We start from the raw sequence: 17,131 nt of genomic DNA, 5'->3' as shown, positions 1-17,131 counted from the left end.
ACCACAGTGAGCCATGTTCAAATTCATGGGCATAGTTTCCATCCGGATTACAAATGATATCAATATGCCAGAGAATAGTGTGAAGCGCCTTCCAATACATTGGACGGGGAAAAGTAGCTGATGAAGGCAGAGCAGATATAGCATCATTCAATGCTATATCTGCCAGATGTTAGAGGCGGTGGTAGCTGAGTCATAAGACAGAGAGGAATGTTGGAACAGAATTGAAGATGATCATGAGTTATACGACCATTACCACAAAGACGATCTTTGGGAGTGCCAGGCAACCAGCCCATTCTCCAACGCACAAGGCAACCACGTTCCACTCTAGTTGCCGGTAAGAACAAAATTGGATCAACTTCCAAAAAAGGACGGCATGCTTGAAGTAACACTTTGGTATTGGTAAGTCACATCTGATCAAACTTGTACTGACGAAATGTCTCAAAAAAACGCTCGAGCTTGGTATTGCTATGAACATTCAGTGTGATGGGGATGCTGACAAAAAGAGAATTTTTTGATAAAGCAGGTAAAGAGGACGACTGAGGATGATGTAAATGTAAAAGTGATAGCAGGTAACCAGACGGAAGGGATTGAGCACAAATACAGAACTTGGATATCAAAATATCAGAGCGAAACTGCATGCTTGGCAAATTACAAATATGTTTCAGTACTGCAGTAGAAGAAGTAGCATGACTATCAACAATTGTACACAAACATTTGTCTTGAATACATTCTATCTCAGTATAATCTTTTTTGCATAGAATAGTGATGGCTAAACTATACTCAAATATGGGGCGAACAAATGTCTTGTAAAGTCTGGAGCTCAGAAGCAAAGAGAATCCAGAGCAACAAGCACCAACAGAATTCAGAGTGGACATTGTAGCAAGTGTGCCATAACGACGATGAGAAACTACAGAAGGCCCACAAATACCCTTGTTGCGGAATGGGACACCCAAGTAAATAAATTCCTGAACTGCAGAAAGAAGTTCACCATAAATAGATAGCTGTTGCTGGTGAGGAGATCGAGAAGGAGGGTATACAATTGCACATTTAGATGGGCTCCAACGATATCCAAGCAAAAAGGAATGCTGAGCTGCAAGATTTAGCATACATTGGACATCTGCAGGTGATCTAAATATAGCCACATCGTCAGCAAAAAGGAGCGAATTGATGGGTGTAGAAGATAGGACATATCCAAAGCTATTGACACCAGAAGGAGAAAGAAGAGAATTATAGGTGTCCAAAGAAGATGGCGAAGTTGAGGGAACATGTGTGGAGGTGAGTGGTGAAGCAACTGTGCGAAGGAGAGGTGGCAGGGAGTTGATATATATAGAATACAGATGAGGGCTGAGGACTGAACCTTGGAGGACTCCAGTGGCAGGCAAAAATGATTGTGAGGAAAAATTTCCAAGAAGGACAGAAATTGATACATTGTCAAACATATTGACCAAAAGTTCAAGCAGAGCAGATGGAGCACATCGTTGGGAAAGAGCATGCCAAATGATGTGCCGATCTACAGTGTCATATGCTGCTTTAATATTGAGGAAAGCAACGACTGGGTAGTGGTGATGACGATTAAAATGGGCTTTCATCAAGTCATGCAGGCAGAGAGCTTGGTCAAGAGCACCACAACAAGGACGAAATCCATCTTGGGCAACATCTAAAGGAGGAGAATATCTGTGCAATTCAGGGGCTATGCACATCTCAAACAACTTACGGACAACAGATGTAAGAGAGATGGGGCGGTAGTTTGCTGCATCCAAAGGGTCTCCCTTCTTAAAGATTGGAAACACTTGGGCGTGGCGCCAGAGAGGAGGGGTGTATGACCATTGCCAGCGAATAGTAAAAAGACAGGCAAGAAGAGATGAGATGTGAGGTCAAATGGGCTTTAGCATTTCTGCACAGATGTGGTCAGGACCCGGCGCCTTGCGGTTAGGCATAAATTGCATGAAGGCCTCTACCACTGATGAGGTGAATGGGGAGTCAACAGAGGCAAAAGGCATGAGAGAAGTGTTGAGTGGTGGTGGTGAAGGTCGAATATCAGGAAGAATATGTCCACTATAGACTGATGCGAGATGGTCACACATGACTGATGCTGCTACTGCTGGGCCATCATCATGCTGGAACATATGCTGAGGCTGCCTGCGCCGTTTCAACTACTTAATCTTGGACGTTGCCTTACTGAAATCAGATTCCATAGAATGACAGAAAGCATGCCAAGATAAATGCTTTGCAGACTGAACTTGCTGTTGGAACTCCTTGTGTGCATGTTGGTGCCGGCTCCACCAATTGATTTTGTCAATGCCACAAGCTTGATGCCATTGCTTGTAACAACCATCCCTATGGTCAGCTGCAGTTTGCAATGCAGAGGTCCAATACAATTTCAAATGTGAGGGGCGAGATGAGCGAGAACCAATTTAGCTACTAAGAGAGTTATAAATGAGTGTATTAAAAGAGTTAGTAAGAGCATCAATGGGGTGACATATAGTTGGCGGATTCTGAACAAGGTCTTGCAGTGTGGTGAAGAGGGAGGCGGATTTGGTGACAATGGTGATAACATAAAGTGATCTAACATCATCTTCATAAAGCCGTAAGAGATTCCAAGTTTGGCACATAGGAGGAGGTGCTGGTGGTGAGTGTTGCAGATCATAATTAAAGGAAAGGGAGAGAAGTTGGTGATCAGAGCCCAGAGACAATTTGGTTGCAATGTGTAGAGAAGGGTTGGCAAAGTTGGTGTTGGTGATGAAAAGGTCAATGATGCTGCTGATTTCAATGCCGTTACAAAAGGAAATGTATGTGGGTGTGCATGGTGAGAGAACTCTATTGAGGACAGTTAAAGATTGTTCTTCAAGCCATTGCTCTAAAGCTACACCATGAGGGTTAGATGCATAGTCACCAGTTACTGAACCAAGTCGTGCATTAAAATCTCCATATATAATAGTATCATCAGTTAAAGGAATGGCTGAAAGAATATCAAGAGCTTCATGAGTAGGCATAGAGGGTGGTAAGTAAAGGCATATAAGTCGAAGGGTACCAATCTTGACAGCAAGAGCATAGTTGTTGGGCATAGGTATTTGAGTGATGGCATAAGAACATGAAGGAGAGACTAACAATGACACCCCCATTGATCCACGGTAGTTGCCAGAAACAGGAGATCCATACAGATGAAATTGAGACCATGAGGTTGGAAGACGGGCTGGGGATAAGAGCCATGTTTTGGTTATAAAAAGCATATGAAGAGATTGACAGTGGTTGAGCATGTCTTTAATTGCACGAGGTTGAAGTCCATTAGCATTCTATAATCCTATTGAAAAGTCACTCATTCAATCATAGCAGTGAGAGAATCAAGAGCACGTTTTTTGTTTGGATCATCACCAAAGTGCTCAGCTACTGGACGGGCAAGAATTTCCTCAAGTCCAATCCATTCTGACTGGACAAAGAAGTGAGCAACTGGCAGAACCAAGTGAGAACGCAAAAACTTGAGAGCTTGGAGACAGCAGGCATTTTGGAGAACCAAAGCCTGGGTTTCAAGACCAGAGACAGACAAGTTGGCAAACTTGGGATCAACAACATTTTTGGGATCAAGTGGATCAAAGTTGTTGACAAGAGAGACCTTAGCACTAGCTAATTGGAACTTAAATTCCTCAAGATATTGCACATGGAAAAGAACGCCAATCACCCCACAAGTAGGAAAGTTAATATCTAACAGGCGACCAGTGTCAACACCAAGAGTGTGGAGAGAGCAGTGCATTTCACTGTGCGTAATACAATGTGAGCGAGGAATATAAACATATTCAAAACCATCAGAACCAGTTTTGTCAGAGAACAGTCTTTGAGAGGCAGCAACCCAGCAGGCAGAAGAAACTCGAGGTGTCTTGGCTGACAGAATCAAGCTTGTTTTGGTGACCCAAGTGGAGGCAGCAGTTCCAAGGTCTGCAGTTGACTGAGGTGCAGGAAGAGAAGCAGAGCTGGAAACAGAACCAGTCCCATTGTTTTGCAACAATTGAGATTGGAGATCAGCATTCTCCTGCCAGACATTAGCTAATTGAGCATGCAATTAGACATTTTCAGCAGCAAGTGATTCCAAAGGTGATGTACGTTCGTTAAGTGCGTTGAACTGTGACTGCATACTGGTTAAAAACGTCACAAGTTCGGCTGGAAGACTTTGTATGCAATTAGCAGGCAACAATTGTGACATGTTTGGTGATGATCTCAAGATGGCAGCAATCGGCAGAGAAAATGTGAAAATTGGTGATAAAATGGCAGGAACAATAGGAAATTTGTTTTTGACAATGGATGCAATGGTTGAAGCAATATTTTGGATGAATTGATGATAGAATTGTATGAATACAAACTATAAAAAACTCAAAATTTAAAAACATGAAGCTTACGTGAAAGAGAGGTGCCCATTTAGCTCAGATTAAAGATTATATTTTATTAAAGGAGATATTGCTGGCGATCTATAGATCATATAGTCTTTAAAGTACAAAAATAAGATATAAAAAAGTCCCAAGGGATCACAAAAGACAAAAAAAAGAGAGGGGAAAGAGAAGATCAAATCATACTAGCTTCAATGGCTGAACCTGCTCTCCACTTTGCAGCTGTAAAAATAGTTGTAACAGTGAAAGGGAGGAGACAGAATTGCAGAACAAAGAACTTTTCAGACAGCAAAGAACAAAAGAGAAAGAAGAGAGATAAAGGGAGTAAAGAACAATAAAAAGTGGAGAGCTATGAAAGAAAAGAAAAAGTCTAAATTATATCCAAAGAGCACCATGTTCAGTCTCATGTGAATAGTCACCATCAGGATTATATATAACATCTATGTGCCAGAGAATAGAAATCAGTGGTATCCAGTATGCAGGTTGCGGTTCTTAAGGATGTGATGGCAAAATCAATTCTGTGTATCTGGTCATGGTCAGGTTGAGGCAACTGTTCAAATAGTGTTGCAGGAACAAGTGGACAATTCAACAAGTGGCGCCGTGAGATGTGATCAGATCCACAAGGACATTCCTTTGGTTTGCCTGGCAACTATCTCATTCTCCAACGAATCAAACAGCCACGTTCCACACATGAGGCTGGCAAAAACAAGATTGGATCAACTCCAAGAACTGGGCAGCATGCTTGAATGAGAACTTGTGTATTGGACTGGAGAAAGGTTGCAAATCCAGCTTCTCTAATGCTTTCAAAATGATTTTTTACAGCACTAGGGCTTCGAAGTTTGAGTGTTGGAGGGAGATGTGACAGAAGGTTGTTTTTTCCCAAGGAGACAAGTGAAGAATAGATGGTATGATGGCGGTGTAAAAGAGACAGAAGGAACTGGGCAGGCAGAAAGCGTGATCTGATACAAAATTTAGCTTTGAGAACATCTGCACGAAACTTCATACTTGGTAGATTGCAGATGTGCTTCAACACAATTGTAAAGGACGTGGCATGCCCCCCAACAATCATGCGAAGACACTTATCTTGAATAGACTCCAGAACTTTAATATCTTGCTTCAGCAGAGTGGAAATAGCCAAAACATATTCTAACTTTGGGCAAACAAAAGTCTTATACAGTCGTGAACTGAGCAGCAGAGAAAAACCAGAACGACAAGCTCCAACAGAGTTTAGTGTTGCCATTGTAGCAAGTGTACCAGAACATCTATGAGTGGCAATGGACTTGGAAGAAATACCCTTATTGGCAAAAGGAACACCCAGATAAATAAACAGGTCAGTGGCAGGGAGAACGTGACCATATAAAAGAAGTGGAACTGGCGAGCTTGCACGTGTTTTGAGATATATAACTTCACATTTAGTGGGGCTCCATCGATATCCAAGGGTAAGAGAGTGGTCTGCAGCAAGGTCTAGCATGGCCTGAACGTCTGAAGGAGAATCAAAAGTAGCTACATCGTTGGCAAAGAGCAGAGAATTGATAGGGGTTGAGAAATGAATATGTCCAAAGCCATCCACACCTGAAGGAGCAAGAAGAACATTATACGCATCCAATGAGGTAGGAGAGGGTGATGGAACATGGGTAGTAGTTTGTGAGTGAGCAACTGTGCGGAGCAATGGGGGCAGGGAGTTGATATATATTGAATACAGATGTGAACTGAGGACAGAACCTTGGAGAACCCCAGTGGCAGATGAGAACGAGTGTGAAGAAAAGTTATCCAGAAGGACAGAGATAGAGACATTGTCAAACATGTTAACTAAGAGGCCCAAAAGGGCCGGCAGAGTGTCACGTTGTTGTAAAGTGTGCCAGATGATTCGTCGATTTACTGTATCATAGGCAGCCTTGATATTCAGAAATGCAACAACAGGGTAGTGCTTATGACGGTGATAATAGGCTTTCATCAGATCATGGAGACAGAGAGCTTGATCCAAAGCACCACGGCGAGGACGAAAACCATTTTGAGCCACATCCAAAGGAGGAGAGTACTTGTGCAACTGGGGGGCTATACACATTTCAAAAAGCTTACGCAGTACAGAAGTCAAGGAGATTGGCCAGTAGTTAGCCGGGTCTGTTGGACTACCTTTCTTGAACATGAGAAAAACTTGTGCTTGGCACCAAAGACTTGGAACATACGACCATTGTCAGCAAACTGTAAAAAACAAAGCAAGAACAGGTAAGATAAGTGATTTGATAGGTTTTAGCATTTCAGCTCTGATATGATCAGGCCCTGGTGCCATGCAGTTAGGCATAAATTGCATGAATTCCTTCACAATTGGTGAGTTAAATGGAGAGTCATCAGAGGCAAAAGGCACACTGTTACAAGTCGTTGTTGATGCTGATGGTCGGGTTGCTGGAAGTATATGTCCACTATATACTGTTGCCAAATGGTCACATATTGTTGCTGCTGCTACGGCTGGTCCATTGTCATGCTGGAAAGTATGTTGTGGCTGTCTACGGCGTTTTAACTGCTTTATTTTTGACGTTGCTTTGCTGAAATTATGCTCTATGGACTGACAGAACATATGTCATGACTGACGTTTGGCTTGCTGAACTTGGGATCAGAATTCGGCCTGTGCATGCTTGTGTTTAGTCCACCAAACAACTTTGTCAATACCTATTGCTAGGCGTCATTTTTTGTAACATTTGTTATAATGATCTTCTGCTGTTTGTAATGCCACATTCCAGAAGGATTTCCAATGGTTTGGGCGAGAGGGTCGATATTCAATTGAGCTATTTAGTGAGTTGTAAATGAGTGAATTGAACTCATCAGTGATAGCATTGTTATATTTTTAGGAAAGAAAGAAAAACAAAGTGCAGACGAGAAGTATGGTGAGACTTTGTTTATTGATGAAAAGAGAGATGATCTTCTATTGCTATTTGCTATGTGAGTTTATATAGACATTGCATGTGTATTTAGGATAATGATATGAGTATATCATGTGATGTCTGTTTTCTTATATCATAGATAATATATTGTTAAGTTATTAACCACGCTCTTGTTTGAGTGATTAGTGATGTTGACTAAGGTGTGTAACCTTGTTATCAGTATATTCTTTATTTAATGATAGTGTGAGAAATAATGTATAATTGATACTGGTCGCTTATTCAATATGTCTTTGTCTTATTGTCTGTGCGCTCTATTTGAATCTACAATTATGTTGGATACAACAAGCATCAATGTCAGGTTTGGTGAGTGGTGGATTCAGTACAATTTCTTGCAAGATGGAAAGGAGAGAGATCGAGTTTTAGGTGAAGATATGAGTATAAAGAGCATGGATATCAGGTTCTTTGAGGTGAGAGAGGTTCTATGTCTTGTGTAATGGTGGTGACATATTTGTAGAGTGCTGTAGATCATAAGTGAAGGAAAGTGATAAAAGACGATGATCTGATCCAAGTGACAAGTCAGTAGCAACATGAAGAGAAGGATTGATGAGTGACATATTAGTTATAAAGAGGTCAATAATACTGCTGATTTCATAGTTGTTGCGGAAAGAAATATATGTTGGTATGCAAGGTGTAAAATCTGCATTTACAACTGATAAAGATCTCTCTTCTATCCAAGAACATAGTGCCAGTCCATGAGAATTTGATGCATAGTCCCCAGTAACAGAGCCAAGTCTTACATTAAAGTCACCACAAAGAATGGTATCATGTGTTAAAGGAATGGAAGAAAGTACATATAGAACATCATGAGTAGGCATAGTTGGTGGAAGATATAAGCATACAATTCTGAGTGAGCCAATTTTGACAGCCAGAGCATATTTTGAGGGCATAGATATTTGAGTGACAGCATAAGGACAGTGAGGTGAGATTAGAATGGAAACAACCATAGAGCCCCTATAGGTGCCAGCTACAGGAGAACCATACAAGTGAATTTGTGACTATAATGTGGGAAGACGTGAGGGAGAGAGGAGCCATGTTTTAGTAATGAAGAGCATATGTAAGAATTGACAGTGTTGAAGGGTATCTTGAATGGCTCTGGGTTGTAGGCCATTAGCATTCTATAATCCAATATTGAGATTACTCATTCAGATATAGTGACTGATGAGCTGCGCTGACGTTTGAACAAAGATTCACCAGTGGCATTGTTAAGAGTAGTACGTGTTGGGATTTTATCTTCACTGATTCACCCTTCCTCACAAAAGAAGTGACCAACTGAGATAGCAACATGTGGATGCAAGAACTGAAGAGCTTGGAGACATCTATCATGGTGAAGCATGGCAGCAGTGTTGGCAAGTTCATGAGTGGGCAGAGATGCATACTTGGGATCAGCAACATTATCAGGGTCAAGTGGATCAAATGCATCCAAAATCTCAACAGAAGCAGTTGTCAGTTTAGCCTTAAGTGTATCAGCATACTGGATATGAACAAGGATGCCAATTGTTGTAAATGAGTATTGACTACTGCTGTAATTGAGAATAAGTCTGAAGGAAATAATATAAGGCCTCAGCTATTCCAGTCAAAGGTGTCTACCGATTACTTTATTATTTAACACACAGGTTTAGCATGCATGATAGTGATTATATTTCATATGATGATATCACCATAATATGGGATACATCAGTGAATTATTATAAGCATAATTATAACTCATAAACACATTTACTTTCGATGTTAATACTTCATTGGGACTACACACATTTATATAATTAATCATACATTAATTATCCCAAGATCACGTTGCTCTGATTAAGGCTCAGATAGGATCGATTACCTGACCCCAGTCATATAATTTTCCCAATCCAAAACAATATAAATAGCAGTAGTAGTTCAGTGTAGGAACCTGGTCAAACTTTGATACAAAATCTTTCTCAATAAACAAAACCTACACAAGTTCTCACGAATCTTCGTTCCTAATTTCAAATCTTGAATTCTTCCTCTTAAAAACTTCTTCAACTTCAACCACCACAACATTTTTTTTCGTGAACTACCATGAACCCCTCTGCTGAGAACTATCCCGCCGCCATCATCCCTGCTCATGATGAGGATGCCATGTCCGTCATGACTGAGGAGGACCTCATCGCCAGTCTGAGTGACAACATCTCCTTTGCCAGCTCCACCCCTGGACAATTTGTTGCTCCCTCTCCCCTTCGTCCCTTGGTAGCGAATGCTGCTACAACAGTCTTGTCTTTGTCAGAGAAACTTAGACTAGAACTTCAACAGCATGTAGAGGCTGTCAGCACTGCTCACGCTATGAACGATGAGCAAGCAGCTGAATTAGCCCTTAATAAGGTCAGACGCGTCAAAGAAATGATAGATATAGAAATAGCATGCAGTCAGTACCTTTCGCCTTCTGTGAAAGTTGTAGAGAAGAGTAGTCGCACTGGAGGGTTGACTCTTAATAGAAGAGATCTTCCTAAGTTCCAGTTGGCAGACGATGTGATTAGATCCTTCCCGAATGAAGAGGTCTTTCACTCAGTAGACCACTTCCTTCGCACCTTCCAAAAGGTTATTGAGTCGTCCCTTCAGGACATTGAACTAGTTTGGAAGAGATTTTTACCGCTCTGCTTGCCTCATAGTGACGATGGATGGGTAGAGATGGATTTGAAGAAGTGTGTAGATTGGAATGCGGCCAAGATCTGCTTTACAGCAAGACATGGATCGCGCTTGGTGACATCCCGTTCGGTAAAAGAGGTATTTACCATGGTAATGCTTCCTTCTGAGTCGATTGGAGATTACTCCAAGAAGTTCCTTCAGGCTGTGTATGATGCCGGCCTCCCCAAAAACGATGCTCGTGTTGCCGACCGCTTCCTCGCTTCCTTGACTAGGCAAGTACAGACACTCTTGCGGCTCACCATGACCAGATTGGACTTCAATGGCGAGACCAAAAGAGATTGGACTGTGGAGCAGTTGACGCAGATTGGCAGAGACATCCTTGGCGACGACAATCGCATGTATGCCGAAGCTACTCAGCTCATTCCTGGTGCCAACATGCACACTGAGAAGAGAATGGAGAAGAAGAGAATGGAGGCGTACCCTCGCAAGAAGGTGCACTCCAGCAACAACCAGCAGCACCGAAGCAGTAAGCCGGAGCGTTCCTTCTTCTGCTCGCACCATGGTAAGAATACTACACATGAGTCGAGCAAATGCTTCACCCTGGCCAACAACAAGGCCAAAGTAGCTGCCCCCACCAAGCGCAACCCCTGCAGGCGGTGTGGAGAAAACTACTTCCGTGGCCACGTCTGTAAGGACAGTGAGCCAGTCCTGATGGTCTCGCAGGTCCCTGCCAAGGAGAAGTCTGAGCAAGTGCTCAAGGCGATCCAAAATAGTGTCGACTTGGAACTCGAAGACATGTCTTTCGACTGTAAGTACCTACTTGACAAAATTGAGAGAAGGGTTAAAGCCAATGATGCATTTAATCTAACCACTCCTATTATTGTAGAGAACCACAAACTACTTGGAATGATTGACACTGGCAGTGCACGCACTTTCATTAGTTTACAATGTTTGAATGAAAATTTAAATATAAATAAAATAAATTCATCAAATGGTTCCTTCACTTTCTTGTCAAAGAATAGTGGTACTAAGCGATTGGGAAAAACTGATCCTTTAAATTTTAAATATGTGAATGGAATTACGTTTAAGCATGCACCCGAGGTGTTAGAGTTTAATACAGGATTTAATTTTGATATTCTTCTTGGAAGAGATATCTTAACAAAAATGAACATCGGATTGATTAATGTTGCATACGATATCGAAGGAGAATATATTCATTCAGATAACGCTAAAGACTATGCCGCTGTGTATGAGAATCTAAATATCGATAAAGAGAAAAAGTTTGAACCGGATAATTCGCCAGCTGGTACGGAAATACAGCGAGCAGAATTTATTCAGTCAATTCAGGCCTCACTGGATGAAAATAAGAAAATCCCAGTCGAGTCCTCTTGTCCTTTATCAGAATCTCTAATTAGATTACCCACAAAAGAAGGCGCCACAGCTTATAGACGTCAATATCCTATTCCCCATGCTCTACGACCAACACTTGATAAACAAGTAAAAGAATGGCTTGAGACAGGCACGATTGTCAAGTCCAAGACCAATACTTCCTTCAACAGTCCTATGTTGCTTGTGCCTAAAAGAAACAAAGCTGGAGAGATTGTGAGTCACCGAGTTTGTCTAGATGTGCGATTATTGAATCAGATCCTACCTCCCACATTCAACTATCCAATTCCTAAAATCCAAACGATATTCCAGAATTTGAGTGGAAAGAAATTTTTCACCACATTGGATTTATCGAATGCCTACCATCGTTTCAAAGTTGCACCTGAAGATGTTCATAAATTAACATTCACTCATTTAGATGGGCAACAATATAGCTTCATTAAAGGCTGCTTTGGCTTGAAGATGCTTACATCACAATTTCAACATGTCATGGCAACTTTGTTTGATAAAATTGACTGTGTGCAGAATTTTGTTGATGATTGTATTGTGGCTAGCGAAACATTTGAGCAGCATGTTAAGGATGTAAAAATAGTGATTGATAGATTGACATCGGCGAAGTTGATTCTAAACTCTGATAAATGTGTCTGGTTTCAACATTCAGTGCGATTGCTTGGTTTTGTCGTCAATGAGACAGGCACCAAGGTTGATAAGCGAAAGTTGACAAACGTTGATAAATGGCCTATTCCTAAAACTGCGAAACAAATTCAGCAATTTATGGGTTTGATTAATTACTTCAGAGACTATATTCCCATGATCTCGAAGGTGGCTGAACCTATTTCACGATTAAGTCATGCCAACAATGTAGCTGAGCTATGGACAGATGAGCAGACAAGAAGCTTTAAAGCATTAAAGGACATACTGCATCAGGATTTAATTCTTCATTACGCAGATATGTCACGTGAAATGTATGTGGCCACAGATGCTTCCCTTTATGGAGTAGCCTGCCTGCTTTTTCAGCGCAACAATCAAGGGCGTGATAAGTATATTAGTTTTGTGTCAACTTCCCTGAGCCCATCCCAACGGCGATGGAGCACCACCAAAAGAGAATTGTATGCAGTCGTTTTGGCGCTTGATAAATTCCGTCCATTTCTATGGGGCCGACAGTTCACCATTTTTACTGATCATAAAGCACTCACTTATCTTCACACACAAAAAATTGCTAATCCCATGATAATTGGCTGGATTGAGACACTTCTTGACTTTGATTTTAAGGTGGTCCATATTCCTGGTTTGTTGAATAAACTACCAGACTTGTTGAGTCGCTTGTATCCTCCAGAGGATAGTTACAAGCTGGTGGAGGATGATGGATTGAGAAAAATCAGAACAAAACACTTGCAATCTAAAGATAAAGTTATTATTCGTAAGAAAAAGTACAGTAAGGACAAAGTGCTAAATGTACTTGCTACACAACTCATCGAAAATGTATCAGAGACTTCCGACTATATGTCGCCTCCTGAAGAAAAGCGAAATGGCTTGTTAAAAGAAGCACATTCGTTTGGTCACTTTGGTAGTCAAGCTATGGTGAATGATCTTCACTCTCAAGGATTACATTGGACTAATATATATGAAGAAGCAAAGGAGATTATTCGTTCTTGCTCTGAATGTCAGAAGCACAACATCAGCAAAAGAGGATATCACCCATTGACCAATGTTGTAGCTTTCCGACCATTTGATCATGTTGCAATTGACTTATGCGGTGAATTCCCAGTATCAGAGGATGGTCACACGTATATGCTAGTGTTAGTTGATGTTTGTTCCAAGTATATCATCTTGAGACCATTACCAAACAAAAACCCGACAACAATAGCTAAGGCATTGATAAAAATATTTGGAGATTATGGTTTTCCCAAAGTAATGCAAAGTGACAATGGGTTGGAATTTAGAAATTCTTTAATGGCAAGCCTATCGAAAGAGCTTGGTATTGATCGAAGATATTCAACGGCATATCATCCACAAGGAAATGGTATTGCTGAAGCCAGTGTGAAAGTTGCAGAGAATACTGTACGGAAAATGATGAGAGCGAACAGCAATGACTGGTGTCACTATTTACCAATTGTTCAGCTATGCATAAACAGACATATTCCTCAAAAGACACTGAGTGCACCCTTTTCACTAATGTATGCTCGCAGAGTTAATGTACCTGATGAGTATGGTGATAAAGCAAAATTCTCTCTTCCCAAAAACACGGTAACAATTGATGAATTGGAGAAGCAGATTGAATATATGGATAAAATAATATTCCCTGCCATAAACGAAAGAGTCTTGCGGATCAACGAAGAGTTAAAAAAGAAATACGATCACAAGAACATCTTAATAGACATCCCCAAAGGAACACACGTAATGGTCAGATTACCACATCGTCCAAATAAATTGGCACCAATCTATGAAGGTCCTTATACAGTGGTTCGAAGAAATAAAGGAGGATCGTATGAACTAAAGGATGAGCAAGGAGAATTGTTGCACCGAAATTACACACCCTCAGAACTCAAGATGGTTACCATCGATGAATCTACAATTGAGAATGAGCTCTATGAAGTTGAAGACATTCGCGATCATCGTGGTGCTGCTGGTGAAAGAGAATATCTGGTAAAATGGGTTGGTTATGGTGAACGGGCAAACACATGGCAAATGGCTAACGATTTTACCAATCCCACAATAATACAAAAGTATTGGAAGAAGGTCAGAGAAATCGAACGTTTAGAGAATGAGAGAGCCACGGAATTAGTGAATAAGAGTGCAGCCTCATTAAAGAAAACAGTTCAAATTCCAAGACATGATGGTAAAATAAAAAGGAATCGCATTGAAGAGTACAATGGAAGTAAGCTTCCTACCGCACTGAGTAGAGAAGAAAGAATGTCCAAAAGAAGAGCAACAAAAAATTTGATAAAATAAACACGTAATCCACGGAGCTGAGTTTACAGTGCAGATCTCTTGAAGTATAAAAAAAAAAAAAATTATGAGCGTAATTGACCCAAATGAAATTGAGCAATTCGACAAATTAATAAATAGTTAAGATGAGATGTTTTGCCGAATCAACAAAAGGTATTGTTGAATCTGGTGGAGGATAATGTTGTAAATGAGTATTGACTACTGCTGTAATTGAGAATAAGTCTGAAGGAAATAATATAAGGCCTCAGCTATTCCAGTCAAAGGTGTCTACCGATTACTTTATTATTTAACACACAGGTTTAGCATGCATGATAGTGATTATATTTCATATGATGATATCACCATAATATGGGATACATCAGTGAATTATTATAAGCATAATTATAACTCATAAACACATTTACTTTCGATGTTAATACTTCATTGGGACTACACACATTTATATAATTAATCATACATTAATTATCCCAAGATCACGTTGCTCTGATTAAGGCTCAGATAGGATCGATTACCTGACCCCAGTCATATAATTTTCCCAATCCAAAACAATATAAATAGCAGTAGTAGTTCAGTGTAGGAACCTGGTCAAACTTTGATACAAAATCTTTCTCAATAAACAAAACCTACACAAGTTCTCACGAATCTTCGTTCCTAATTTCAAATCTTGAATTCTTCCTCTTAAAAACTTCTTCAACTTCAACCACCACAACACCAATGATACCTCTGGCTGGGAAGTTAATGTCCAAAAGTCAAAAAGAATCTACCCCAAGAGTGCAGAGAGAGGAACGGACTTCTTTGTGCTTAAGGCGTCTTGATCTTAGAATATAAACATATTCATAACCCGAAAGACCAGAGGGAAGAGCGAACATACAGACAGAAGCTGCAATTCAGCGAGCAGAGGGAACAGTAGACACTTTTGGTACAATTGCAGGAAGAGAAACACTGGCTTTACTAGCCCAAGTAGAGGCTTTCAGACCTGGTTCTTTGTTGTTGATATGAGGACCTACTGCGCCAGCTGAGTTCGAAAGTGAAATTTCTGAAAAAAAATTTTCAGGTGCACTCTGGGATTCTAATTGCTTCTGCAGATTAGCAATTGTTGTTCTAGCATGGTCTAATTCAGTGGTTAGTCTTGCATTCTCTGCTGCAAGTCGCTCCAACTGGTCGGTTCTGTTTTGCACATTCATGATTTGTATCTGCAATGTCGTCAGGAATGAGGTAAGCTCGGTTGGTAATCCCTGCATATTGCCAATTTGCAAATTGGCTATTGAGATCAAGAATGTGAATGTCAAAATGTTGTCTGATAGAGCTGAAATTTTTTTTTGCTGATAGCTGGGATATCAAGAACAAGGACTGCACTACTTTTGGCAATGGGAGGTACGTTTTTCGTAACGGATGGATTATTTTGCGTAAAGATGTTGGTGGATGGATACACTTTATATGTAGATTTGTCAAAAATAAAATTTTGGAACCAGACAAATATGACGCGTAATATGTTTGTTTGTTGTGGATTATAACAGTATCACTTGGCAAATAAATGTAATGTGAATTACGAAATACAAGAAGAAGAATACAATAAGAATAGAAAAGAATGGGTAATTTAACATATAAGAATTGGTGACAGACAGGTAAAAAAATAGAAAGAAGATTAAAATGGAAATTGTGACAATAACAAAGTCTGAGAAAGACAGAAAAGGGAAAACAGAGAAATAAAATATATCAAAATTGACAGACAACACTCCAAAGAACAAGGATACTGTATATGAATGAAAAATAATGATAATAACGGACAAAAATAAATAAGATCAAGGATGGAATGATGATTTTATTGATTGAAAAGATTGTTTCTTTTATAAACAAAAATGTTTGGTTAAAATAATTTTTTGAGAAAAAAAAAAGAAAGTCAAGTGAAAATTTTTACTATATGTAACTGGTGTTGATAGTAGAAGTAGAATAGACAATTATAGAAAGAGTAAAATAAAAGTATAATAAAAATATAATAATTGAATAAAGATAAAATAAAAATATAGTAAGGTAGAATAGAAGTAAAGTAATAATATAATAACAATGTAGTCAAGTAAAGTAAAAAAATATAATAATAATATTATAATGGAATCTAATAAAATATAATACAAAATAGTGTAGAATAAATGTTGGTAATAAAGAAGTGTATAAAATTAGGGGAAAGAGGTATAATGTTTTTAGTGGATGACAGGTGTTTCTGAGGTGACGATGTAGATGGGTATTTTAATTTTAAGGAACAGGATTATATTGAGGGGTTTGGGTATAGGGGTATTGGGAGCAAGATTTCCCAAGAAACCTGGGGGGACCACTCTTGTCCCTCGAGACACGTCACTCGGTTGACTCACCGTCGACGTCAACGCCCACGAGTCTGGTACCACCCGTCACGGCTTACTGCTGGACCAAATCACCGAAGGAATCCACCATCCGGTATCCCTCACCAGAAACTAGACAAAGGTGTAGTAGCCTACAACACACATAACAAATACAAATGCCCGTTTAGCTCAGTTGGTTAGAGCGTGGTGCTAATAACGCCAAGGCCACAGGTTCGACCCCTGTAATGGGCATCTTTTTTTGTGAGTACGGCTGATTTGTGTTGTTTGTCATTCTGTCAGACATTATTTTTGTCGGACATTATTTTGATGAATCCGAGAAATCGGGATAATTGACCGCAGCAGTTCTGTATGTCAAAGATACCTCATAGATAACGAACCACAGTAACATCTTCTGAGCATCAACCGCAGTAAAAGGACTTCTCTTATAATTAAATATAGTATAATAGTTTACTGCGGATAATGCGCAGTATTAGTTTAGAAAACTATATAAGACAATTCAATTCCTATCAATAAAAAG

General features: G+C 40.0%; 9 protein-coding genes and 1 non-coding gene across 10 annotated transcripts; 4 read left to right on the top strand and 6 right to left on the bottom strand.

Moving 5' to 3' along the window:
- Positions 1-2,153: 2,153 nt before the first annotated feature.
- On the bottom strand, positions 2,154-3,257 carry PHYBLDRAFT_150528 (hypothetical protein; the record flags this gene model as incomplete). Its single annotated transcript, XM_018432495.1, has 2 exons — positions 2,154-2,347; positions 2,423-3,257. The coding sequence occupies 2 exons, from the start codon at positions 3,255-3,257 to the stop codon at positions 2,154-2,156; spliced, it is 1,029 nt and encodes a 342-aa protein (XP_018286389.1).
- Positions 3,258-3,316: 59 nt separating this feature from the next.
- PHYBLDRAFT_173345 (hypothetical protein) lies at positions 3,317-4,195 on the bottom strand (the record flags this gene model as incomplete). The annotated part of the gene is made up of 2 exons (XM_018437010.1): positions 3,317-4,038; positions 4,096-4,195. The coding sequence occupies 2 exons, from the start codon at positions 4,193-4,195 to the stop codon at positions 3,317-3,319; spliced, it is 822 nt and encodes a 273-aa protein (XP_018286388.1).
- An 830-nt stretch (positions 4,196-5,025) lies between these two features.
- PHYBLDRAFT_173344 (hypothetical protein) lies at positions 5,026-5,616 on the bottom strand (the record flags this gene model as incomplete). Its single annotated transcript, XM_018437009.1, has 1 exon — positions 5,026-5,616. One exon carries the CDS (start codon positions 5,614-5,616, stop codon positions 5,026-5,028), a length of 591 nt encoding a protein of 196 aa, XP_018286387.1.
- Positions 5,617-6,570: 954 nt separating this feature from the next.
- On the bottom strand, positions 6,571-6,951 carry PHYBLDRAFT_150526 (hypothetical protein; the record flags this gene model as incomplete). Its single annotated transcript, XM_018432494.1, has 1 exon — positions 6,571-6,951. One exon carries the CDS (start codon positions 6,949-6,951, stop codon positions 6,571-6,573), a length of 381 nt encoding a protein of 126 aa, XP_018286386.1.
- A 783-nt stretch (positions 6,952-7,734) lies between these two features.
- PHYBLDRAFT_188715 (hypothetical protein) lies at positions 7,735-9,346 on the bottom strand (the record flags this gene model as incomplete). The annotated part of the gene is made up of 3 exons (XM_018439549.1): positions 8,927-9,346; positions 8,570-8,879; positions 7,735-8,279 (listed from the first exon to the last, which is right to left on the bottom strand). Exons 1-3 carry the CDS (start codon positions 8,939-8,941, stop codon positions 7,735-7,737), a joined length of 870 nt encoding a protein of 289 aa, XP_018286385.1. The 5' UTR covers positions 8,942-9,346.
- Positions 9,347-10,305: 959 nt separating this feature from the next.
- PHYBLDRAFT_160149 (hypothetical protein) lies at positions 10,306-10,927 on the top strand (the record flags this gene model as incomplete). The annotated part of the gene is made up of 2 exons (XM_018434124.1): positions 10,306-10,737; positions 10,812-10,927. A coding segment is annotated over exon 1 (416 nt), but the record flags the coding sequence as incomplete, so codon positions are not given.
- A 2,427-nt stretch (positions 10,928-13,354) lies between these two features.
- PHYBLDRAFT_160148 (hypothetical protein) lies at positions 13,355-14,227 on the top strand. Its single transcript, XM_018434123.1, has 3 exons — positions 13,355-13,413; positions 13,512-13,954; positions 14,017-14,227. Exons 1-3 carry the CDS (start codon positions 13,401-13,403, stop codon positions 14,077-14,079), a joined length of 519 nt encoding a protein of 172 aa, XP_018286383.1. The 5' UTR covers positions 13,355-13,400; the 3' UTR covers positions 14,080-14,227.
- Positions 14,228-15,147: 920 nt separating this feature from the next.
- PHYBLDRAFT_150523 (hypothetical protein) lies at positions 15,148-15,501 on the bottom strand (the record flags this gene model as incomplete). Its single annotated transcript, XM_018432493.1, has 1 exon — positions 15,148-15,501. The coding sequence occupies one exon, from the start codon at positions 15,499-15,501 to the stop codon at positions 15,148-15,150; it is 354 nt and encodes a 117-aa protein (XP_018286382.1).
- A 906-nt stretch (positions 15,502-16,407) lies between these two features.
- Positions 16,408-16,794, top strand: PHYBLDRAFT_150522 (hypothetical protein; the record flags this gene model as incomplete). Its single annotated transcript, XM_018432492.1, has 2 exons — positions 16,408-16,413; positions 16,516-16,794. 2 exons carry the CDS (start codon positions 16,408-16,410, stop codon positions 16,792-16,794), a joined length of 285 nt encoding a protein of 94 aa, XP_018286381.1.
- On the top strand, positions 16,772-16,845 carry PHYBLDRAFT_t227. The gene has a single exon. It is a non-coding gene; the product is annotated as a tRNA-Ile (tRNA).
- The last annotated feature ends 286 nt before the right edge of the window (positions 16,846-17,131 follow it).

This window comes from Phycomyces blakesleeanus (genome assembly GCF_001638985.1).
Source record: "Phycomyces blakesleeanus NRRL 1555(-) unplaced genomic scaffold PHYBLscaffold_25, whole genome shotgun sequence".
Taxonomy (NCBI): Eukaryota; Fungi; Mucoromycota; class Mucoromycetes; order Mucorales; family Phycomycetaceae; genus Phycomyces; species Phycomyces blakesleeanus.
The sequence above is the reverse complement of the archived record's forward strand: the minus strand, read 5'-3'. Positions and strand labels throughout refer to the sequence as shown.

Excerpts from the sequence above, each read along its gene's own strand:
- PHYBLDRAFT_160148 (XM_018434123.1), top strand. Across the intron at positions 13,955-14,016 it reads CTGCTGGTGAAAGAGAATAT|CAATCCCACAATAATACAAA; the intron begins CTGGTAAAATGG and ends TAACGATTTTAC.